The following is a 25,373-nucleotide window of genomic DNA, read 5'->3' as shown; positions in this document are numbered from 1 at the left end:
TTTTGTCATCATTGGTTAGCAACTGCATAATGTTATTTAAATGAATTTGGAGACTTATTGTACACTTAAAGCGTTGGTCTCACATAAAATGTGCAAATACACTTGTATTTAGTTTTAAAAACATTGCATGGCTCTTTTGGAATTACATTTTAAAATGTTTGCCGTTTATGGCTCTCTCAGCCTAAAAGGTTCCCGACCTCCGATTTAGCGTCACTCATCTTTCTACGATACCTTATTCTGGTTTGGGATCAACTGGGTGAATACCATTGTAGCAGTAGATCAATGTATAAGCAGTGGTATTTGAAAAAATCGGGTTCTTTCAAGCAAAACAAACCCCTTTCGTTATAATTCTGGACATGATTCCTTGAGACTTTTTCTAGACACATCCAAAGAAATTTTGTCAAACTGGTGTCAGAGGCTAATTTATGTTAAATTTTTCAGGAGGCCTAATTTTATGAATTTAGATGTGTTGGGTTGGTGGTCATTACAATACATATTGATGAGGATATATACAACCAACAAGGTGCTGGAGTCGTCATAACTCCGGTCTTGTGTCTAATTTAATACAGTGGTGCACAATGATGTGTGGAGCCACCTGAAGTTAGAGGTAGTGAGAGTTGGGTCTCTACTCATTTCCTCCACTGTTCCAAGGGAGGGTGGAGGAGAGAAGCCTTTCTTGGAGTCTTTCTGGTTGTTGCCGTAGAGATCATGGTTGCCATTGGTGGTTGGAGTAGGAAACAGAGCTGACGAGAGAAAAAGCTTTCTGGATTTTCTTTTAAGATTATCTCTCTCACAGTGGACAAGCACCTACGATGGAAATTTCAGACCCCTCCATGATTTTTAAGTGGCAGAACTTGAATTATAGGAGGGAGTTCAAATACTTATTTTCTTCACTGTAACTCATATTTCCTTCATCTTCACCATTTCCATAAATTGTTAACCCCCATTAAGAACTCACGTCCCTTGTTGTATACCCTCTGTGTACAAAATGACTGTTCATGCAACTTCTGTCATATTCTGATGGAGAACTGAAAATGACAAGAGGCTCTCCAGCTCTCAGCAGAGCGGAGGCTATGAGGATGGGAAATAATGAATAAAAATAAATCCGGCTTGTTTTGTTTTCAGTTATTTTTTTCCCCTCACTAGCACACATGTGGCACAAAATTATTTATGCAAATCAAGCATCAACACATCAACATAATGATTCCAAAGTCAGATATTTTTAACATGAAAAGCTAATGCAGTATTCAGGGGAAAACAAACAATGCCAATGACTTCTTCTGCTAGTATGAATATCAGCAAGAGGTAGAGATGTAAAGTCCACATTGCTTTGAAGATACATTTTAATTATAAAATGTGCCATTAAAAGGTTCTGGATTCAAATCTTGGCTTGGACTTCTATAAGTGGCATTAACATGCTCCCCTGTGCTTGACTGGGCTCTTTAAAGGGCTCCAGTCATGAAATAGATGATTTTTAGTATGTTATTAATGAAAAAACGTCATCCAATATGGGCCCATGTGTTTTTTCACCACAAAACATGATTTTGACGTGTACAGCTTTTTGTAACTCCTGCCATGAAAATCCTCTCGAGGAATTTGTTTTTGAGAAGAAGCAGGAAGTGACGTAAAAGACGGTGGCGCCCCCAAGTGGACTCAGTTGTTCTTTCGCGGTAGCCAAAATGCCAGCTCCTTGCATTGCTGGACATTGCTTGAACACTCGGGAGAATGGATTTAGCCTTCATAAGTGTGCAAGAGACCCGGTTTGTTGTGAAAAATGGATTGCACGGGTGCAGAGGACGAGAGCTTTGTGGGTTCCAAATAACAGGTAGGCAGTAATGCACCCCAGCTCGACGGTGTTCTACAAATACTGCGGCGGCTATGAACATCCCCCTAAAAGCAGCATGGCGCGGCTCCATTATATGCCACCACGGTGCCAAAAATCAGCCACACCGACTAAGGCGCCGCGTTCGGCGGTCACTGCTTCTGCGAAGGCTGTGCGTCGGGCTTTGGGGACAGGAGCGGCTCTGAAGAACCCAGCCGAGAATGCCTCACTCAGCTGCGTCCGCGCATAAAGCGCCCCGGCTTGACTGTGTTGCTCAGTACTGCAGCGTCTGTGAACACATTCCCCTAAAGCAGGACAGCTCGGCTCTGTCATAAGCCACACTGGCCAGCTCATCCGCGATGGCTCATCTCCGCACGCGGAAATGGATCGGACGGGGATGCGGTTTGGCCATGATCGCATATCATCTGAATATGGCTCGAAAAAATAGTGTAATATTGCCCCGAGGGCTCGTAACAATAGTGTAATATTGCCCCGGTAATTTCACTCGGTTGTGTGTTGTTCTCCTTTTTTAAAAGAGCTTCTGTGTCAGAAGGGGCGCGTTTGTCTCCCATAATTAGGGTGCACCGCGTGTTTTCATTGGCGAATGTCACTGACGGAGGATGCAGCCAATATGGCGACCACTTGGATATTGTAGAATGACACTTCTGCAACTTTGCGCATGGATGACACACTCTCCGATCACATTTATTTTTTCGTATAGATATTGAAGTGAATAATGTTTGAATGTATTTTTCATTACAATATCTATTTTAGAATGTTTACAGGGATGACACTTGGGCTTTAATATACTCCATCTTCCCACAGTTGAAAAAACTATGTTGGTTTAACTGAATATGCTTAACTGTTCATAGCTGTGAAGTTTTGTTCTGTGACTGACAGGCGATCAGTTCAGGGTGTACCCAGTCTCTCAAAGTAACTTTGCTGAGAAAGTCTCAACCTTCACCCCGACCCTGATCTGGATGAGAGAGTTACTGGAAATGAATGGTTGGCAGGTCCTATAATGCATGAAAATGCTTGAATGGCTGCTCAAAAGGCTCAAATAATAATAATAAAGAAAAACATCAAAAGCCTTTACAAACATGCTGTGCGCACTCAGTCGCAGATAATGGTAGTACACAAACACTTACTATTTTGACAGTTCAAATTGATGACCAATATTTTGCACGATGTGGCAAAGTCAAGCGTACACTCACTATTGCCGAAGTTGTCGTGCGAGTACTTGTCAGAAAAACTGGCGCTCTTGAGTTCTGAAGATCTAGCCCCCTGGTAAGCCTGGTAGTGCAGAGGCTCCTGTAAAAGAAAGTACAAAGACGATAACAAAAGATGACAAACAGATATTAAAGACTAACATGCAAGAATATGTGCTCCAAGTAAACCAAATGTGACTTGTAAAATATGCATGATGTTGACTAAAACATCACAAGATTAGAGAAAATTATTTTATTACCCAGTAGGATAAGACCAGTGGTATTTATTGCTTTTGTTGACAGCATCTCAGCTGCTGACGGAATATATGCAAATAATGTAATGTGACTTAGGGAACATGTCTGTTGCCTACAGACATTTTGAAATTTATTTATTTCTGCTGTTCAGTGATGCATTTACATGTAGACCAATTTCTCCGTGCAGACCATCATTAGTGACTTAGTGAGAAGAGACCAAAGCTTTTCAATCAACAAGCAGATTTAGAACCCTTCTTTTCAAAAAAGGATCCAAGTGATAAAATATGTATGACAACTATGTGTTCATATTTAACCCAAAAATTTGAATTGTGGCTCATAATCTGTAGTGTGAATTTAGCAAATTATTTTTAGGGTACGTATTTTAGTATACAGTAATCCCTCTCTACTTCGCGGATCACCTATCACGGATTCAGTGCATCGCGGATTTCCGGCCCCCTCCCAAAAATAAAAAAGCCGGATCGCTACGTAGTACTGTGACATCCCTGGCGCGAAGACATGGACCAATGAAGCAACTGTAGTGGGAAGCCACTTTGATTGGGTATAATGCGGCATTCCCAGCAAGACGACAAGGACCTATGAAGCAAAAAAATAAAATAAAACCCCTACTTTGTAGTTTTTCCACTTTTCACGGGTGGGTCTGGTACCAGTTAACCATGAAAAATGAGGGATTACTGTATCTGTAATTAGTTTTTTCTTCTTCTATACACACACACACACGCACACAAAGAGTTCAGACACACAAGCGGATATTTCCATTTTTGTTGTTTCGGTAGATTCTTTGATTTATAAAGAAACAACAAAAATGGATATATCTGCTTCTGTGTCTGAACTCTTATTTATATGTATATATATATATATATATATATATATATATATACATACACACACACAACACACAAATACACACACACGCACACACTGTGTATACTATGCCAGACATTTATCTGTTTTTGTATATTGGTCCATGCACTACTTTTAATTGTTTGACCAACATTTAGTCTCTGATTTTGTATATTATTCATAATAATAATGATAATTACTTTATGATCTCTGGGATGTTCCTGTTGGTGCACTACCAATGTTCTCATTTAGAATAAATAATTTGAAGAAATTCATTGATTAATAAAAAAAATAGACAATCGATTATGAAAATAATCATTAGTTACAATCCTTATGTAAATGTTTGAATGAATTTAGGACTTTTCATGTCAGCAATGTTCAGGCTGTCAACTAGATCTATCATTAAAAAACTGTATTTCAATTCAAATAGTATTTCAAAAAGGTTGTGCATGCTCACAAAAAAAAAAAGCCCAAATCAATGTGTGCTGAACAAAGATGCTCTTTTGTGGAGGTAATAAACATGTATGTGCATTTATTTGAAAGCCTGACAAGTGAGCATCTTTGCCAGGGCCTAATTCCCCTTGGTCCTTGAGCTACACAACATGAAGCAATTAAGATTCTTTTTCCAACAGAATGAATGCCAAAACACTACCCAATACCCCCACCACCACAACAATAAAGGAACCTGCCACCTTCTGAAGATGGATATAGGGAATTAATGGAGGATTTAAAAAATATTCTCCTGGGAAAATAGATGTGCAGCTGTCACAAACTGTGATCAATGTGATTTCCCATCACAGGGGTCCCAACTGTATCATTAACTAGTGTATGCAGTCAATCACTTTCTGGATTGTCAGGAAATTAGTGACAGTACTAGTAACACAATCACTGCTTCCCTGCTCCTTGCAAACCGACAGTGTCTTTATAGTAGATCTTAATTCCACCAAAATACATAAGAGAACCTATAAAAATTCACTTCCAGAACAATTGGTTCAAATGTATCTGAATTTCCATATTTTCCATTCTTTTTTTAAGAACATTTCCATGCAAGTCAGATCCATTATCAATGGTAAATTATGGCTTCAATATTTCTGTGTTTTTATGACATTAACCTTATCATAGTGGACACAGCGCAAATTAAAGTAGCAGTACATGAGATTTCGAAATTCAATTATCATAAATATCGTTGTCTATGGATTAATTCACATCAATTCGATTTTCAACACGGGTAACAAAAACAAACAAAAAAAAAAAACATCTATTATAGCAGATCTCAAACAAAAATAAAACACATCACACAAACAACATAGGTAATACATTGAATTGGACAAAAATCGACTTCTTGTGCACATACAAAAAGTGCATGTGACTGCTGCTGCTGTGACTGCACATTTCCTCATTGTGGGACTAAAAGGTTATATAACGAATATGTAATAATACCAATATACTCCTCAGAAGACGTATCCATTGATTTATTCCAGTTTAGAAGTATCATCCTGTGTGGCCAAGTATCATTTTATAATCTCTAAACACAACCTGATTGGCCTGTTTTTTTATTGTTGTTGTAAGTTGGTTCCTCTCCACAAGAACATGTTTCCAGCCAGACCTACAGTGTGTGATAAGTGTATTGTTTCACCAAACCACTTACTGTATTTCGATGTTTTGCGACCACTTGTAAAAATAGCTTGGAGCCAATGATTGGGGACTAACAATGCATTGACACCAGACGCAAAGACAACTTTCACCTCCCCAGCTCGGCACCTGTGGGGCCAAATAAAATAGCGTGCAGCAAGCAGCTGTTCAATGTGGATGTGCCGGTAATATTAGATGTTTTTTTTTTGTTCCAATTGCACATCCTTACAAGGACAATCAGACGCAGGGTCCCTGCCGTCACAATTTCTGTTTGACTTAGCGACCATGATGGGTTTGATGTATGTTTTCACGTTGTGAAGTTTTTTTTTTTTTTTTTTTGGAGCAGCAGCAGCTATCGCCTGTTCTAAGTAGCGGGGTACGAAAAAAAAATCCTTGTACTAGCGAGGGCACGTAATATGATCCACGTTGTGGCAAGGGAACACTGGATACTGTGGATCCAGCAATGCAATCTCGGAGTGTCTGTAAAGGATGACTTGGAACCATGCCAGTCATGGCATATTAATGATGACAAAACTGCATTTACTTGCATAAGTCTAAGTTTTTGTAGCCATCTGGCAGAGCAGTTTTTGCAGTAGTTCAAAATAATAGCAGTCCAATGTGACTAACCAGATTAATTCACGTTTTCAGATTTTTTTTATTACTACATGTCAAACAAGTTACTAGTAGATGCAGTGGATTCTCAGAAAACCAACTAGACCCAGCATTCATCATATACATACTCTTAAGGCTGTGGAATTGGGCACCCCTTTGTTGAAAGGGGTGTGTTAAAAAAATAGACTGCTGTTGATTTACAAACTCAAAACTATTTTGGAAAACTCTTGTTTCAAGGATTTACCAATCCTTTGAATCACTAAACTAATATTTTGTTGTAAAGTTTCGTGTTTTTTTTTTTTTTTTAATAACTGCTTCACATCTGTGTAGCATGGGGTCAACCAACTTATAGCACCTTTCAGTTGTTATTCCACTCCAAGATTCCTCAACGACAGTCCAATTTTTTTTTTATATTAATTAGTTTTGCTTCAGAAACAGAATTTTTTTATGTCATCTCACAAATTCTTGGTTGGATTAATGTCCGGGAATGGGCTGGCCACTTCATGACATTAACTTTGTTGGTTTGGAACCAAGACCCTTGGATGTTTACCAGTTCGGTTGGGGTCACTAAATTATTTAAACACCCATGTCAAGGGCATATCCTTTTCAGCATAAGGCAACATCATCTCTTCAAGTATTTAGACATTCGCAAACCGATCCATGATGTATGCAATAACTAGGCCCAAAACCACAGGAGGAGAAAAATGTCGATATCATGATGCTTGCACCACCATGTTTCAATTTCTTTACCGTGTACTGTGACTTGAATTCAGAGTTTGGGAGTCATCTCACAAACTGTCTGGCCCCAGGACTCATAAAGAACAATTTTACCCTCATCAGTCCACAAAAGGTTCCTCCATTTATCTTTAGTCTAGTTGATGTTTTCTTTGTCAAATTGTAGCCTCTTCCACACATGCCTTTTTTTTTTTTTTTAAACACAGGAATTTTGCTGGCGATTATTGTAAATAGATTGGCTTCACACGGACATCTTCTCACTGTCTCGGTACTTATAAATAATCCTGGAGCTGATCATTGGCTGAGCTTTTGTCAATCTGGTTTTTGTGCGATCCATTTTGATAGTTATCTTCCGTTTTCTGCCACGTGTCTCATGTGTTGTGCTCCATTTTCTAGTTCTTCTGAACAATGTGTTGAATGACCCATTTTCCTCAGGCTTTCAAGGAAAAATGCATGTTCAACAGGCGCTGGCTTGATCCTGAAATAGGGGCCACCCAATTCACACCTGTATTTCACAAAATTGATGACCTCACTGATTGAATGCTACACTGCTATTGTTATTAGTAATTAGTAAATTAACCCCTAAGTGTTAGGGGTGTGGATACCATGGAGAATAATGGGACGGAAAAAACTGGGAGGGGGCGAGCGTGTCATTTAATCAGCAAAGGAGTGCAAATAATGAAAGTACTGCTGAAAACCCAGAAAAAGAAACCAGCAAGCAAGAGGCTTTAGATTGCCTTTATTAAAACAGGAATGTCCAGCAGATGAAATAGAAGGCAGAGTACATAGTGTTGTACCAACAAAGAAATAACCAAACAAAAGGCTTGACTTCACTCAGGGAAAAAAAACAGAAGAAGAAAAGAGAGCGTTTACAAGCTACAGACATGAGATGATGTGAGAGGTGATTGGAAAAGTATGAAAGGTTATAAGATTAGATAATTTCCATGCATTAAAACAAGTGGACAGGAGGAAAGTTGCATTCAACGCCAAGCAATCCACGAAATATGGTTGTTTGTGGGCAATGTTTCTAAATAGAGTACATGTTCATTTGTACACACATGCACATATATCAGAGTCCACCAGAAAACCACGAGTCATGATGTCGAGTGAGAGCATGATTGTAAGTGTAGTAATGTGAGTGTGTGTCTCTGTATCTCTGAGTGCTTGCATCATTGCTGTGGATGGGTGAGTACATCTTCTCTGCCATTGATCTGATGTCTTCTGTGTATGCATTCTTCAAGCAGAAATGAGGCCGTGCCAGAATGCAACTGTGCGGGGCCTTGTGACTGTGTGTGTAATCGAGTGTGATTTCTGGTTGCACACGTAAGTGCATGTTCTTCTTTATATCCACAATTTTATTGAAGCTGCTCCAAGTGAGATCGTGAGAGGAAAACGCATGGGCAGGCCTGTAGGTGACTGCCTCTTCAAGGTATTCAACTTGAGCTTGTGCGAGACCAAATGTGTAACAACTCCGTCTCTCCCTATGGTTCAAGCTGTAGGGATTGTGTTTCTCCCCTAGTGTCTGTGTGTAACACAGTTGGTGGCCATGTGGTAGCGGCTCAGACGCTCGCCTCCACAGTGTCGGTAAAAGGAAGGAGGAGCGCTGATGCAGAGGCGACTGATGGATGCTGGCCACATGTACCTGATTAGCAGAAGATTGTTGAGGAGTGACTCGATTGGTAACTGCATTCATAGCATTGGATTGTCCCTACAAAAAAAGAGAACAAAATATCCAAAACATAAAAGTAAAAATAAATTCAGAAATGATCTGTAAGTGCTGAAGAAAACAAAATAATGAATATGCTGCAAGGAGCAATAAACATATACTCCGTTTTTTTCAAGGTGTCGGACTACAGGCCTGTTCCCTTGACATCTGTGGTCAGGAAGTCCCTCGAACCAATCAGTATGAGCATTATATACGATAAGACTATCGAACGACTCATCACATTAAACTCCATACAATCCTTGAACCTTGACACCTTTTGCACAATCGCCATTGCACTGGACTATCACTCTAATGGACTCTAACTGTAGGAGAAGTAAATAGTAGAAGACTGCATCCTTGCACAACTGTGAGTTCTTAAAAGAAAAAAAAGTTACTTGTCAATTGACTGTCTATTGTTCTTTTTACTCAAAACTATGTTCTACTAGGTCGGCACCAAAAACGGGAACAAATTCCTTGTGTGTTGTTACATACTTGGCCAACCCTAAAACCCTAAAGCTGATTCTGAGTCTGAGTGTGGTCATCAAAATGCTAAGCCTTAAATAATGGGGTATACTTTTTTTCCTAATTTTCAAGGAGGTCCTACTGAGTGCATTTTGTGCTGTCATTGTTAGGACTCCTAAAATAATTTTACCAGGATACATTGACTTGTAAAATTCATCCGTATTGAGGTCTCTAACAAAGCTATTAATTCGTTGGAAAAATAGTAAACTACTCATTCATCATTCCTTTTTGATATATATATATATTTTTTTTTGTGAGCAGCCTTGTGCTAGTTGGCAATTGTGGTACTACGCCAGAGAACAGGATGGTGCTATATTGGAAACAGAAGTCATTCCTATATTCGTCAAATAAGAAGAGAGAAAATATATACTAAACAAAAATATCAATGCAACTCTTGTTTTGGCTCTCACTTTTCGTGAGCTGGACTCAAAGATCTAAAACTTTTTATACTGACACAAAAGGTCATTTACCTCAAATATTGTTCACAAATTTGTGTAAACCCGCTAGTGAACATTTCTCCTTTGTCGAGATAATCCATTCCACCTCACATTTTGCATATCAAGATACTACTTAGACACCATGATTATTGCACAGATTTGCCATAGGCTGGCTACATTAAAAGGCCAGTCAGAAATGTGCAGTTTTAGCATACAGCACAATGCCACAGATGTTCGAAAAGTTCCAGAATCTCGTCCAGAGCGGTTGCCCACGAATTCAATGTTAATTTCTCTACGATAAACAGTCTTCAAAGACATTTTAGAAAATTTGGCAGTACACCCACGGGCCTCATAACCGCAGACCACGTGTAATCACACTAGCCCAAGACCTCCACATCCAGCACGTTCACCTCCGTGATCGTCTCCGACCAGCGACCTGAACAGCTGCTGCAACAATCGGTTTGTATAACCATTGAATCTCTGCACAAACTGGCAGAAACAGTCTTGGGGAAGCTCATTTGCTTACGAGTTATCTTCATCAGGGTGTCAACCAGACTGTCGTTTGTCGTTGCAACAGATTTGAGTGGGCGAATGCTCACGTTCGATGGCATCTGTCACGTTCGGAAGATGTTCTCTTTATAGAAAAATCCCAGTTTTCATAGTTTAAGGTACATGGCGCAGTGTGTGTGGCATCATGTGAGTGAGTGGTTTGTTGAAAACGTTGTGGATCAAGTGGACTTGTAGTGGCAGTGAGGATATGGTATGGGCAGGCGTATGTTATGGGCAATGAAAATAAGTGCATGTTTTAATGGCATCTTGAATACACAAAGACACAGACAGTGACGAGATCCTGAGGCCCATTGTTGTGCCATTCATCCACAACCATCCCCTCATGTTGCAGCATCATGTACAGCCCCTGTGTTGTGGGGATCTGTAAACAATTCCTGCATGCATTCTTGCATGGCCAGCATACTCCCTGAACATGTCAGCCATTGAGAATGTTTGTGAAGGTATGGCTCGGCATATACAACAGTGTGTTCCTGCCAATATCCAGCAACTTTGCACAGCATTGGACAATGAGTAAACCAAAATTCCACAATCAACAATCTGATTAACCATTTGAAGATGTGTTCCACTGTGTGAGGTAAATGGTGGTCACACCAAATACTGACTGGTTTTCTGACACCCCGACCTGTGAATAAAGCAAAACACTTGTGCAATAATCATACTGTCTAATCAGCATCATAATATTTCACAGCTGTGAGGTGGGATAGATTTGGGCACACTTATCTTCCTGGCTGATGTCTTGAGATGTTGGTTTAATACCTCCATGTAATGTTCTTTCTTCATGATGCTGTCTATTTTATGAAGAGCTCCAGATAATGCTGGAGCAAAACAGCCCCACAACATGATGCTGCCATCTCCATGCTTCACGGTGGTATGGTGTTCTCAGGTCTACCATGCTTCCCCCTTTTTCCTCCTGATGTGACAATGGTCATTATGGCCAAACCGCTTCACTTAAGTTTTTTCAGACCACTGGACATGTCTTCAGAAGTTAAGATCTTTGTCTTGGTATCTTTTTGGAAACTTTAATGTCTTTTTTGTTTCTTTAGGAGGAATGGCTTCATTCTTGGTGTGTGTCCAAAGCCATGAGCTCATTCTCTGTGCTATAAAAGCCTCCACGAAATTCTCTCACCATTGTGGCATTTAACAATATAAAATAATTTTGGTGATCCTGAAGAGGAGAGGTTTAGTCTGATTTGACTTCAGACAGTGAGACAAAACGGGAAATGTTTTTGCACAGTGTATGTAAACATCTGACTGTTCAACTAGCAAAATACAATTAGCCCAAATATGCAATTAAGTATTCGCTAAGATTTTTAGTAGGATACTGGAATACTAAAATATTTGATCCCTACAATCTGAGTTGCATTGACGCATTAGTGTGCTAACCATGAAATCATCGGGACAACAGAGTTGTACCTCCAGTTTGGATGCTCGTAGCACCACAACCTGTATGGTGCCCCTGGCGTTGCCCTCCGAGGACATGGAGCGCCTTAGTGTCTCCATGGCAGAGTGGTTGGACCGTCCAAGCAGCGCTTCGCCATTGACTGCAATCAGCTGGTCATTTACTCTCATCCGGCCGTCCTGTGGCAAGAAGTTCGTGGTGATGTTAATAAGAAAGCCGCCCCACTGACATTAATAGTGAATCAAATGAAAAACACACAAGGCACATAATAAAAATAAGAGGGAGAGGCATTTCTAAAGGCTAGATAATTATGGAGTTAACAATCTCGTGAGAGCCAGAGTGCCATGATAAATACATAGCTAATAGAATTGCCTCTGTGGACACTAGATCATGTTTGAGTGTTTTACAAAGCAGGCACTTGTGAAGAGCCAATGCAAAGTGATGCCTCAGAGAAGGTGATGGAGGAAAAAGTCAGATGACTTAGGTGTCATGGGAGTGTCAAAAGCTACACAGGGCACACACACACAAAAAAAGAATGAATGAAAGGGCAATAAAAATGAGAACACACAATTAGGAGTCTCACATTATGGTACATTACAGCCAGAGTTGACCTTTGACTGTGCCTAATTAATCAGGCACCGTCTGGACTGAAGTCAAAAACAGACTGCTATACCACACATTCATACACTAGCACATGACCAAAAAAGGCTTGAATGTTTATATTTTCAACATACTTTGACTGGATTTACACTCCATAGTTCAAGAGAGACAATCCAATTCTTTTGTAGCATGGGACATTAAGAAGCCGTTAATTGCATTGACTTGGTTTATATACAGTACAGAACTTCACACCCAATCTTGAAGTAATTTTATCTTAAAAATTCATTCTGTTTTTTGTTGTTTTATTTACATAGGTTCAGCGAGGGCAGGGATAATGCACCACACTTGTGGACACAAATAAAACCTGTATGTTGCAAGACAAACTTTGTGCACGTTCCGTCTTATAGATGTTTTTTTTAAGGTTTTGGCATAAACCATAAACATCTAGACAAAAAAAGAGGATTCAAAACTCTTTAGATATGCAATAAAAATATCCCTGAGTCATTTGAAAGGTGCTCTAAAATTATCATCATTAAAAATCACAGTATAAAAATATAATAATGAAACGTGTGACAATCGAGTAATGTGGGGGTTTACTGCCATATAAACTTTGCGTTGGATATTTGCATTTGCAAGCCCTAAGTCTCAAAAAAGATGTGGATGAGAAATTAAGTTAAAATCTATTTTCAGGAAATGGCTTAGATCTCACCATACTTCACGCCCATCCCTCCTTTTCTGCTTGCTGGGTGACTGTTTGCATGACATGTCTTGGCGGAACGTGGTATCCCTTCCTCCGCACCAGCCTGCCACCACAAAGTCTCATTGGGAGTCTGTGGTGCTTTTCATTAGCATGCATCAATAGTGAGGAAGAGAGACACTCGAACATGCATGCCCTCCTTGTATTGTGACCCCCACGAGAGTTCCCACTTTTCATGATTTTCTTCCTCTTTGCTTTTTCTATTTTTTTTCCATCTTTTATGTTCTTTGATGCTGCTGATTTCCCCTTTCCTCAGTACTGTCTGTCTTCCTTTTTTTCACCATGCCTTTCTTCCTCTTGTTTGGTATCTCGTCCCAGAAACCTGCTTGTCACGTATCTTATTGGCCCATTCTGTCTGAGTGCAACCCGCATAGGTAGCCGTCAGAAAAACTATTTCTGAAGCTATTTGAGGGCGTGCATGTCTAGTCTCCCTGATCCCAAACCAGACGCTATCTTCGCTCCTTCACGACACTCCTTCTGTGTGCTTCCTTGTCGTGTGAGAGGGGCAGACTTCATAAAAGAGGGGAAAAGAGAATTGAGGCCAAGTGCCGGAATCTCCAAAGTGCTGAAATGGGTATTTTGATTTGTTTTTACCCTTGTGATACACTCTTAAGTACAAGTGAGTGCTGAGTGATCAAGATAAGATGGCTCCAGAATTGATGAGACCACGCCACTTGATGTCAATAAGGGTCAAGGGTCTGGACAAGAGATGCGCTGCATAGGTAGGATCTGTAGCATCAGTGAAAGAGAGGAAGAAAGACATGATATGGTTGGGAAAGGAGCAGATAGGAAAAGAGAAAACAAAAAAAAAAGACAAATGAACAATGGGAAGGGCAGGACAAATGAACAAAGGTCCATCTCAAGATGTTCTTAAAATCTTAAAACCTTGTTTGCCGAGCAAGTAATGTAATCAATTAGCCAATAAAAATGTATTTTTTGACTAATCAAATAATACAAAGACAAAAAAATAAAAAAAAAATATATATGCAGAACAATATTTCTTTTTTACTTTTTGGTCTCTTTACACTTGGACTGGGACATTCCCGCAGCTCAGGAATGTTTTCAAAATCCTGGAAGTGTTTCATTTACAAAACAACCTTAAAATTATTGAATTTAGCCACCTTGAAATTATGAGTCAAAGTACAGGTGTCAAACACAGTAAGCGGTTCAATCTCGCTGGCAGGATGAACTCGAAAGTGATTTAATCTGCAAGGAAGACAGTTGACCAAAAAAGATTTTCTTGTATTCGTTTCACTTTGCCTAAAACAAAAGGGAAAAACACAAGCCTTTTGCTATTTCTATTAATTATGCAGTGGTTTTACAGGCCCGTCTCACTTGACATCAGATTAGGCTGTATGTGGCCTTGTGGATATTGACACTTTAAATCATACAGTGGTACCTCTACTTATGAAATTAATTCGCTCCAGAAGTCGTTTCGTAATGTGAATTTTTTGCAAGTAGAAGCGCTTTTTACATGTAAATAGCCTAATCTGTTCCAAGCCCCCCGCCATCTCACCCAAAAATACGCATTCAAAGTACATGAAGCAATGAATAATAAAAATTATGTTCATTTAAACAAGCAAAAGGCATCATGGGGTATGGAGGAGGAGGCCAATGTTTGACAGCTGTAACAAAAAAAAAAAGGACAAATGTACACACGCACCACTGAATTCCGCTGTTTCTTAGGTCCCATGGTGAAGAACGATGAATAAACTTGCAAAAAACACACACGAAAAACTTGTGAAAAAGTTGTACTTTACCAATGTATGCTAGCATGTGAAAGCACTAGCATGTGATTCAGTGACTCTCGAGTGTTCAAAGGAAACTATAGGCATCATGGGTAAAGGTTGATATCCTTCCTACCAAACGGGATGCCAGGAAGACGCCACAGTGATAGCCAATGGGAGAGTAGCTCTATCGCGCCACTTTCGAACAGAGATACAGGATGTTTACGCTCAGTGGAATTGGGGGCTGCGAATCCAGCACTTATTTTTGCCTTTCGCATCCTGAATTTTCGTTCCTAACTAGAGAAAATATTTTTCCAAGGCTGCGTTTCGGAACCTGAATTTTTCATTAGTAGCGGTACCACTGCATTAATATAATAAAAATATAATAATAACATTATAGCACTAATTGCTAAGGAGAAGCCCATGCACAATAAATGTGGTTGAATAAAAAAATGTTTAGTGGGCTAGTAAAAAAACAGATGCTGTACCTTGTATGCAGCCCCTCCATGGATGATGGACTTGATGAAAATTCCCAGGTCCTCACCAGTCTCTCTCGACTTGTTGCCCTTCAAGCTGACTCCTAGGCCGGCAGAACCAGTCTCGTTCAATGGGACCTCGTACATGAGCTGCTCCCTGCCGTCCTCCAACACAAGACTTCCGACATCTTCACCTTTCTAAAAGAGTAAGGGGAATGGATGGAGGAAGCCCCAGTGAATAAATGACATTTAGAAAAATTAAAGCTTCTTTTCCCACTTTTAATAACTACTGCTGTGTATGATCACAGAAGGGTTAGCCTGAGCGCCAAATCAAATGCACTGACGGACTTTACACAATATATTCTGACACGTCACTGAATCTACAAATAAAAAAATATTAGGATTGAAGCAAGTATGTGGCTGAAGGTGGCTCTGATTTTATAAAAAAAAAAAAAAAAAAAAAAAAAAAAGAATGTGACGCGGAAAGAAGCAGGTGTTTTGTACAGGAAGGAGATGAAGGTGCAAAGAAAACTAATACAGTGGTGTAAATAGGTTATTTCGTTTTAAAATGGAAGCCTCAGATGGAAAGCGAGCCATCTTTAAAGAAAATTTAATCTTTTCTTACTTCCTCCTAGAGCACACTGGCGGAGGAAGGCTAAGGGAGACGCAGAGGAGCATTTAAAAGTGATAAGCAATCCCTGAGGTATACCCGCGTCTGTCACTCACTGCTGATTCTTTACATTTCATCTCTCAATCCCTCCCTTCTCTCACCCTCTTTGTCCCCAGGCTCTACTTTCTTCCTCCCTTCCAACCACTCTCCCACTTCTATTCAATGTTAACAAAATGACCATGGAGATGGTAACAGCAGCAAATGGTGAGATGAGACTAAGAATTATCAACAGCAGAGGGGAGGGGAATCATCTGTCATTTGAGCATGAGGCACATCACCCACAAGCCTACAAACAAATATGCATCTACCCTCTTTTCGGTCACAGGAATTGCTGGAGCCTCTCCTAGCTATCTTTGGGCAGGAGGCGGAGTAAACCCTGAACTGGTCGACAGCCAATCACAAGGCACATATAAATAACATTCACACTGCACCTATGGCCAATTTAGAGTCTTCAATCATCATACCACATGTTTTGGGGATGTGGGTGCCCAGATGAAACCCATGCAAGCCGGGGGGGGGGGAGACATGAAAATTTTACGCAGGCGTGGAAGGGATTTTAACCCTGGTCCTCAGAACTGTAGGACAGGCGTGCTAACCAGACACCCACCGTGCTGCACATATGTGCACGCACACACATTATATATGTATAAAGATAACGCGTTATCTTGAAGTTGAAAACTTTTCCCCTCTACACGCTTTAGGAAGATATAATCTACTGATATCTTTCATCAATGGAATGACAATAGATAACGCCACAAATTACGCTACATTATAACATCATGATGAATTAAAATTTCATTATATCAATACTTGTTTTGATATTAAATGTCTATTGACCTCTTTAAAAATGTCTGTCTCAGTGCAATGTCAATAAATTATGATTATGGTATTAGGTAACAACGACATACTCGGGTATAACAACTCAGTAAATTATTTTAAGGTCTTGAGATTCCATTCCGAATCACACCCGCAACTTTATCTGCGGGCATGACTGGTGGACCACACCCGTAACTTCATATCGGCGGGCACGACTGTGTGTGTGTGTGTGTGTGTGTCTGTGTGTGTATGTATATGTATATATATATATATATATATATATAATAAATAAAGAGAGAGCGAGAGAGAGAGAAAGAGAGAGAGAGAGCAAGCGAGAGAAAGAGAATCTACTCCTCAGCTGCACCTAGAAATTTTGTGCATAAAAATTATGAACAGAATCGGTGACATAGGGCAGCCTTCATGGAGTCCAACCCTCCTCACCGGAAACGAGTCTGACTTACTGTCTGTAATGCGGACTAAACAAAGGCACCAGTTATACAGGGACCGAACAGTCAGTATCAGGGGGTTCGGTAACCCATACTACCGAAGAACCCTTCACGGGACTCAACAACGGAGATACTCAAACGCCTTCTCAAAGTCCATAAAACACATGTAGACTAGTTTGGTGAACTCCCCTGCACCGTCCAGGACCATGCCAAGGGTTTAGAGGCGGTCCACTGTTGCTCCTCCTGAATCTAAGATTCGACTTCCCGATGGACCCTCCTCACATGATCGTGGTTGGGAAACATCTCCGTGCCGATGTTGTCCTCCACCAGGGAGGTTGAGGAGTATGATCCCCTGTAGTTGGGATCCACCCTCCTGTCCCCCTTTTGTCAGTGGAATTGATGAGGTCTCTGAAGTATTCTCCCCACCCATTCACAATGTCCTGAGTCGAGGTCAGTCGATCCTCACTATACACAGTGTTGATGGTGAACTGCTTCCCCCTCCTGAGACATTAGATGGTGGAACAGAAGTTTCTCGAAGCTGTCTGGAACTCTTCCTCCATGCCGGAGTTTCTCCTTCAGCGAGCACCAAAGCTACATTTCACTTTCCAGCTGGTACCCATCAGCTGCCACAGGATTCCCACATGCCAAAAAGGCCCGAAAGCACTCATTATTTTAGTTGACGGGATTCCTCACCGTTCCATCATTGTGTTCAGGGATTTCCACGACAACAGGCACCGACTACCTGACGGCCAGAGCTCTGGTTGGCCGCCTCAGCAATAGAGGCATGGAACATTGTCCACTCGGACTCGCTACCCTCTTGTCCACTGGAGTGAACACCACTGTACAGGTGCTGAGGATGGGGGCAGTAAGTATACTCACACCTGCTTGGCGCCTCTCACCGTGGGCAAATCCAGAGTGGAAGAGAGTCCAATTCCTCTCAAGAGGACTGGTCCCAGAGCCTAAGCGGTGTGTGGAGATGAGTCCCACTAGCACTACTCCAAAATTCTCAATCTCACACACCAGCTCGGGCTCCTTCCCTGCCAGAGAGGTGACGTTCTACGTCCATAGAGTCAGCTTCTGTAGCTGGGAATTGGATTGCCAAGGTCCCTGCATTCGGCCACTACCCAACTCACATTGCACCCGACTCCTCGGGACTGTCCCATACGTGGCGAGCCCAAGGGCGACACATTGACTTCACCAGACTGTTGAACATGCTCTACAGATCAGAATTTTTTTGGGCGTATCACCAATCCGATCACAAGATGGAGCAATGAATCTATTTAAATGATCTGCTCATTTACTGTATACAGTGAAGAAAATAAGTATTTGAACACCCTGCTTTATTGCATGTTCTCGCACTTACAAATCATGGAGGGGTCTGAAATTTTTTTTGTCGGTGCATGTCCACTGTGAGAGAGATAATCTAAAAAGAAAAACCCCGAAATGGTAATGTATGATTTTTGTAATAATTTATTTGTGCGATTCAGCTGGAAATAAGTATATGAATACCTGTCTATCAACTAGAATTCTGACCCTCAAAGACCTGTTAGCCCAAGCCCCGGAGCTGTAACACTCACGGCTGTGTATGGAAGTATTCCTCTGTCTTCCCAATCAACCGAGCCGCTCACGGCTGTGTATGGAAGTATTCCTCAGTCTTCCCGGTCAACCAAGCGGCCGAGCCACTCACGGCTGTGTATGGAAGTATTCCTCCGTCTTCCCAATCAACTGATACTGCTATTTCTTCATCAGATGAGGATAAATCTGTGAAATCAGCGCTGGGCATAAATGGTGTCCGCGTAATCGAGCCTTTGTTGCGGCACGTAGCACGTCACATCCACGCAGGTAGGTCATGTGACTCGCGAAAATGGCAGTGCCCCTGAAAATTCGTAATTGTCGATGAAAATCTTCTCAAAACACTATTAAATGAGAGAGGATTTAACATCATATTGTCAAAATAGAGTGCATATTACATGACCTATTGGATACATTGTTAATGCAAACTAGTGGATTTCCCCTTTAAGGAGGCCAAATAGGGCTATCCTGGGTGAAAACCTTCTTAGGTGTGAGTGGTCAGGACCCCAGACCGGGCTAAATGTTCACCTTTCAACAAGAAAATTACCCAGCACACAGCTGAAACAACAAAGTAGTGGCTTCAGAACAACTTCATCACTTTTCTTGAATGGCCCAGCTCGAGCCCTGACTTAAACCTAAATGAGTATCTCCGGAGAGACTTGAAACTGGATTGATGTCTTGTTTTTTCACTCTTTGTTCCTGGGAATGTTTATCTGGAAGTAAAACTTGTTCAACCTCCTCCACTCTGGTCGTCATAGTGTTTGGTAATTGTGAAAAAAGTTTCTGTAATAAAACCACAAATAATTTGAGCAGTGTTTTAAAACCAGCGTGTTCATATTCTCCCTATTCCTTCATGTCTTTTCTCCATGTACTTTGGTTTCCTCACAAATACCCAAAACATGCATGGTAGGTTAACTGAGGACTCTAAATCTGGGGTCCCCAATGTGTCAATCAACCAGTCGCTTGCCGAGGCAGTTTTGGTCGATCGTGTGACTGCATGCCCAAAATAGCAAAAGCAAAAAAAAAAAAAAAAAGACATTAGTCTATCATCTAATGCAGCCCTATGGGGGCACAAACCAGTGCAATCTGTAGGCCGGTCCCAAGCCCGGATAAATGCAGAGGGTTGCGTCAGGAAGGGCATCCGGCGTAAAAACTGTGCCAAACAAATATGAGCGTTCATCTAAAGAATCCCATACCGGATCGGTCGTGGCCCGGGTTAACAACGCCCGCCCCCGGCACTGCTAACCTGCAGGGCGTCGGTGGAAATTCAGCTACTGTGGGTCGAAGACAAAGAAGAGGAGGAAACCGGATCCAGCGTCAGAAGAAAAAAAGGAATGCACAGAGCCTACAACTGAGTGTAGGGACTTTGAATGTTGGGACTATGACAGGAAAAGCTCAGGAGTTGGTTGACATGATGATTAGGAGAAAGGTTGATATTCTGTGCATCCAAGAGAGCAGGTGGAAAGGTAGTAAGGCTAGAAGTTTGGGAGCAGGGTTTAAATTATTCTACCACGGAGTAGATGGGAAGAGAAATGGAGTAGGGGTTATTTTAAAGGAAGAGCTGGCTAAGAATGTCTTGGAGGTGAAAAGAGTATCAGATCGAGTGATGAGACTAAAATTTGAAATTGAGGGTGTTATGTATAATGTGGTTAGCGGCTATGCACCACAGGTAGGATGTGACCTAGAGTTGAAAGAGAAATTCTGGAAGGAACTAGATGAAGTAGTTCTGAGCATCCCAGACAGCGAGAGAGTTGTGATTGGTGCAGATTGTAATGGACATATTGGTAAAGGAAACAGGGGCGATGAAGAAGTGATGGGTAAGTACGGCATCCAGGAAAGGAACTTTGAAGGGCAGATGGTGGTGGACTTTGCAAAAAGGTTGGAGATGGCTGTAGTGAACACTTATTTCCAAAAGAGGGAGGAACATATAGTGACCTACAAGAGCGGCGGTAGAACCACGCAGGTAGATTATATTTTGTGCAGACAATGTAATCTGAAGGAGGTTACTGACTGTAAAGTAGTGGTAGGGGAGAGTGTAGCTCGACAGCATAGGATGGTAGTATGTAGGATGATTCTGGTGGTGGGTAGGAAGATTAAGAAGACCAAGGTAGAGCAGAGAACCAGGTGGTGGAAGCTGAGAAAGGAAGAATGTTGTGCGGCCTTCCGGAAAGAGGTGAGACAGGCTCTCGATGGACAACCGAAGCTCCCGGAAGACTGGACGACGACAGCCAAGGTGATCAGAGAGACAGGCAGGAGAGTACTTGGTGTGTCATCTGGTAGGAAAGGGGAGAAGGAGACTTGGTGGTGGAACCCCAAAATACAGGGAGTCATACAAGGAAAGAGATTAGCGAAGAAGAAGTGGGATACTGAGAGGACTGAGGAGAGGCGAAAGGAGTACATCGAGATGCGACGTAGGGCAAAGGTAGAGGTGGCAAAGGCTAAACAAGAGGCATATGAAGACATGTACACCAGGTTGGACACGAAAGAAGGAGAAAAGGATCTCTACAGGTTGGCCAGACAGAGGGATAGAGATGGGAAGGATGTGCAGAAGGTTAGGGTGATTAAGGATAGAGATGGAAATGTGTTGACTGGTGCCGGTAGTGTGCTAAATAGATGGAAAGAATACTTTGAGAAGTTGATGAATGAAGAAAATGAGAGAGAAGGAAGAGTTGAAGAGGCAAGAGTGAATCTAGCCTTACTACCTTTCCACTTGCTCTCTTGGATGCACATACATTAACCTTTCTCCTAATCATCCTGTCAACTAAGTCCTGAGCTTTTCCTGTCATAGTCCAACATTCAAAGTCCCTAGACACAGTTGTAGGGACTGTAAATGACTCATCTTCTTTTGCATGATGATTAGGAGAAAGGTTGATATATTGTGGGTCCAAGAGAGCAGGTGGAAGGGTAGTAAGGGTAGACGTTTAGGAGCAGGGTTTAAATTATTTAACCATGGAGTAGATGGGAAGAGAAATCGAGTTGGGGTTATTTTAAGGAAGAGTTTGCAAATAATGTCTTGGAGGAGAAAAGAGTATCAGATCCGTGTGATTAGGCTGAAACTTGAAATTGACGGTGTTATGTATAATGTGATTTGCAGCTATGCTCCACAGGTAGATTGTGACCGAGAGTTGAAAGAGAAATTCTGGAAGGAACTAGGTAAAGGTAGAGGTAGAGGTGGCGAAGGCTAAATAAGAGGCATATTACATGTACATTAGATTGGACACAAAAGAATGAGAAAACAATTTCTACAGGTTGGCTAGACAGAGGGATAGAGATGGGAAGGATGTGCAGCAGGTAAGGATGATAGAGATGGAAATGTGTTGACTGGTGCCAGTCGTGTGCGAAATAGATGGAAAGAATACTTTGAGAAGTTGATGAATGAAGAAAATGAGAGAGAAGGAAGAGTTGAAGAGGCAAGAGTGAAGGACCAGGAAGTGGAAATGATTAATAAGGGGGAAGTCAGAAAGGCATTACAAAGGATGAAAAATGGGAAGGCAGTTGGTCCTGATGACATACCGGTAGAGGTATGGAAGCAATTTGGAGAGATGGCTGTGGAGTTTTTGACCAACTTATTCAACAGAATACTAGCGGGCGAAAAGATGCCTGAAGAATGGAGGAAAAGTGTTCTAGTTCCCATTTTTAAGAACAAAGGGGATGTTCAGAGCTGTGGGAACTATAGAGGAATAAAGTTGATGAGCCACACAATGAAGTTATGGGAAAGAGTAGTGGAGGCTAGACTCAGGACAGAAGTAAGTATCTGCGAGCAACAGTATGGTTTCATGCCTAGAAAGAGTACCACAGATGCATTATTTGCCTTGAGGATGCTCGTGGAAAAGTACAGAGAAGGTCAGAAGGAGCTACATTGTGTCTTTGTGGATCTAGAGAAAGCCTATGACAGAGTACCAAGAGAGGAACTGTGGTACTGCATGCGTAAGTCTGGTGTGGCAGAGAAGTATGTTATAATAGTACAGGACATGTATGATGGCAGCAGAACAATGGTGAGGTGTGCCTTAGGTGTGACAGAGGAATTTAAGGTGGAGGTGGGACTGCATCAGGGATCAGCTCTGAGCCCCTTCCTGTTTGCAGTGGTAATGGATAGGCTGACAGATGAGGTTAGACTGGAATCCCCTTGGACCATGATGTTCGCAGATGATATTGTGATATGCAGTGAAAGCAGGGAGCATGCAGAGGAACAATTAGAAAGATGGAGACATGCACTGGAAAGAGAGGAATGAAGATTAGCCGAAGTAAAACAGAATATATGTGCGTGAATGAGAAAAGTAGAGGGGGAGAGTGAGGCTACAGGGAGAAGAGATAGCGAGGGTGGACGACTTCAAATACTTGGGGTCAACAATACAGAGCAATGGAGAGTGTGGTCAGGAAGTGAAGAAACGGGTCCAAGCAGGTTGGAACAGCTGGCGAAAGGTGTCTGGTGTGTTATGTGACAGAAGAGTGTCTGCTAGGATGAAGGGCAAAGTTTACAAAACAGTGGTGAGGCCGGCCATGATGTACGGATTAGAGACGGTGGCACTGAAGAAACAACAGGAAGCTGAACTGGAGGTGGCAGAAATGAAGATGTTGAGGTTCTCGCTCGGAGTGACCAGGTTGGATAGGATTAGAAATGAGCTCATTAGAGGGACAGCCAAAGCTGGATGTTTTGGAGACAAGATTCGAGAGAACAGACTTCGATGGTTTGGACATGTTCAGAGGCGAGAGAGTGAGTATATTGGTAGAAGGATGCTGAGGATGGAGCTGCCAGGCAAAAGAGCGAGAGGAAGACCAAAGAGAAGGTTTATGGATGTGGTGAGGGAAGACATGAGGGCAGTTGGGGTTAGAGAGGAAGATGCAGGAGATAGGCTAAGATGGCAAAAGATGACACGCTGTGGCGACCCCTAACGGGACAAGCCGAAAGGAAAAGAAGAAGAAGAAGAAGTGAAAGCAGGGAGCATGCAGAGGAACAATTGGAAAGATGGAGACATGCACTGGAAAGGAGAGGAATGAAGATTAGCCAAAGTAAAACAGAATATATGTGCGTGAATGAGAAAAGTGGAGGGGGAAGAGTGAGGCTACAGGGAGAAGAGATAGCGAGGGTGGATGACTTCAAATACTTGGGGTCAACAATACAGAGCAATGGAGAGTGTGGTCAGGAAGTGAAGAAACGGGTCCAAGCAGGTTGGAACAGCTGGCGAAAGGTGTCTGGTGTGTTATGTGACAGAAGAGTGTCTGCTAGGATGAAGGGCAAAGTTTACAAAACAGTGGTGAGGCCGGCCATGATGTACGGATTAGAGACAGTGGCACTGAAGAAACAACAGGAAGCTGAACTGGAGGTGGCAGAAATGAAGATGTTGAGGTTCTCGCTAGGAGTGAGCAGGTTGGATAGGATTAGAAATGAGCTCATTAGAGGGACAGCCAAAGCTGGATGTTTTGGAGACAAGATTCGAGAGAGCAGACTTCGATGGTTTGGACATGTTCAGAGGCGAGAGAGTGAGTATATTGGTAGAAGGATGCTGAGGATGGAGCTCCCAGGCAAAAGAGCGAGAGGAAGACCAAAGAGAAGGTTTATGGATGTGGTGAGGGAAGACATGAGGGCAGTTGGGGTTAGAGAGGAAGATGCAGGAGATAGGCTAAGATGGCAAAAGATGACACGCTGTGGCGACCCCTAACGGGACAAGCCGAAAGGAAAAGAAGAAGAAGTCTATCATCTATCTTGTCGCTTGATTCAGGCGTGGCCAATATATCAATTGTGTGCATCGATTGCTTGACAGTCGGTTTTGACCAATCCTAGCCTCTTCTAACATGTAACTGCACATGGACGTAAAGGCGCATTCTTGCAAGCTGGCCACCTATTTACTATCTGTGTCTTGCTTTCTCCACGGCAGTCGCGACGCCGCCACCCAAACCTGTCCCTGGATGGCTGCTTGAAGAGTAGATTATGGGACTGTAATTAAGTAACAGTAGTGAGCTAAAGATGACACAATCTGAGAGAGAAGGCTGTGGAAGGCGAGGGGAAAAGCAGATAAACACAAAAACCACAGTTTATTTTTTTAAGCTTACTTCTGATGTGGCACCTGAGGCTCAGGGATGGTACACTCAATATGTCCGTATATATCCTGTCGAATGCCCATTGCTCGAGGGAACATTGCCTCCCTTGGGTGGCTGAGACCCCATGGCTCCTTAGTGCGACCCCTGCTCCCTCCACTAATGGGCCTCAGCAATGGCTTTTTAACAAATTTGTAGCGAAGAGACACACCACCCTCTTCAACACCGAAATTACATACAAAAAGGAGCTTTTACTGTGTGGGTTCTGTTTTTCTGGGTGGGTGGTAGGAAGTGAGTGATACACAGCGATTACACACACACAGAAGCTTTTGTCATGGAGGCTTTCTAGATGGGGGTGGTGGAGAGGTGGGGGAAGCTTCAAAGCTGCAGGATTAGTGACAAGAGCGACATTCAATTAAGATGAGATCTTGCCGTGCTCCAAACTACCACTGGAGCTGCCAATTAATCGCCTTAATGTCTGCTTCGATGGCGTTTTACACCTTTGCCTCACAATG

The 25,373-nt window shown here is 42.0% G+C and overlaps 1 protein-coding gene across 6 annotated transcripts in view; it reads right to left on the bottom strand.

The window, feature by feature from the left end:
* The window catches only part of pard3ba (par-3 family cell polarity regulator beta a), a 221,625-nt gene that overhangs the window by 130,042 nt on the left and 66,210 nt on the right, over positions 1-25,373 (bottom strand). For 5 of the 6 annotated variants that reach the window (XM_061803697.1, XM_061803714.1, XM_061803705.1 and 2 more), the window contains 5 exons: positions 15,331-15,516; positions 11,773-11,937; positions 8,768-8,833; positions 3,037-3,133; positions 596-743 (listed from right to left, as the gene is read on the bottom strand). In XM_061803697.1, the coding sequence (XP_061659681.1) occupies positions 596-743; positions 3,037-3,133; positions 8,768-8,833; positions 11,773-11,937; positions 15,331-15,516 (662 nt within the window). The remainder of the gene's footprint in view (positions 1-595; positions 744-3,036; positions 3,134-8,767; positions 8,834-11,772; positions 11,938-15,330; positions 15,517-25,373) is intronic. The other variant, XM_061803688.1, reaches the window with a different exon arrangement.

This window comes from Syngnathoides biaculeatus, chromosome 2 (genome assembly GCF_019802595.1).
Source record: "Syngnathoides biaculeatus isolate LvHL_M chromosome 2, ASM1980259v1, whole genome shotgun sequence".
In the NCBI taxonomy this organism is placed as follows: domain Eukaryota; kingdom Metazoa; phylum Chordata; class Actinopteri; order Syngnathiformes; family Syngnathidae; genus Syngnathoides; species Syngnathoides biaculeatus.
This window is presented reverse-complemented; position numbering and strand designations above follow the sequence as displayed.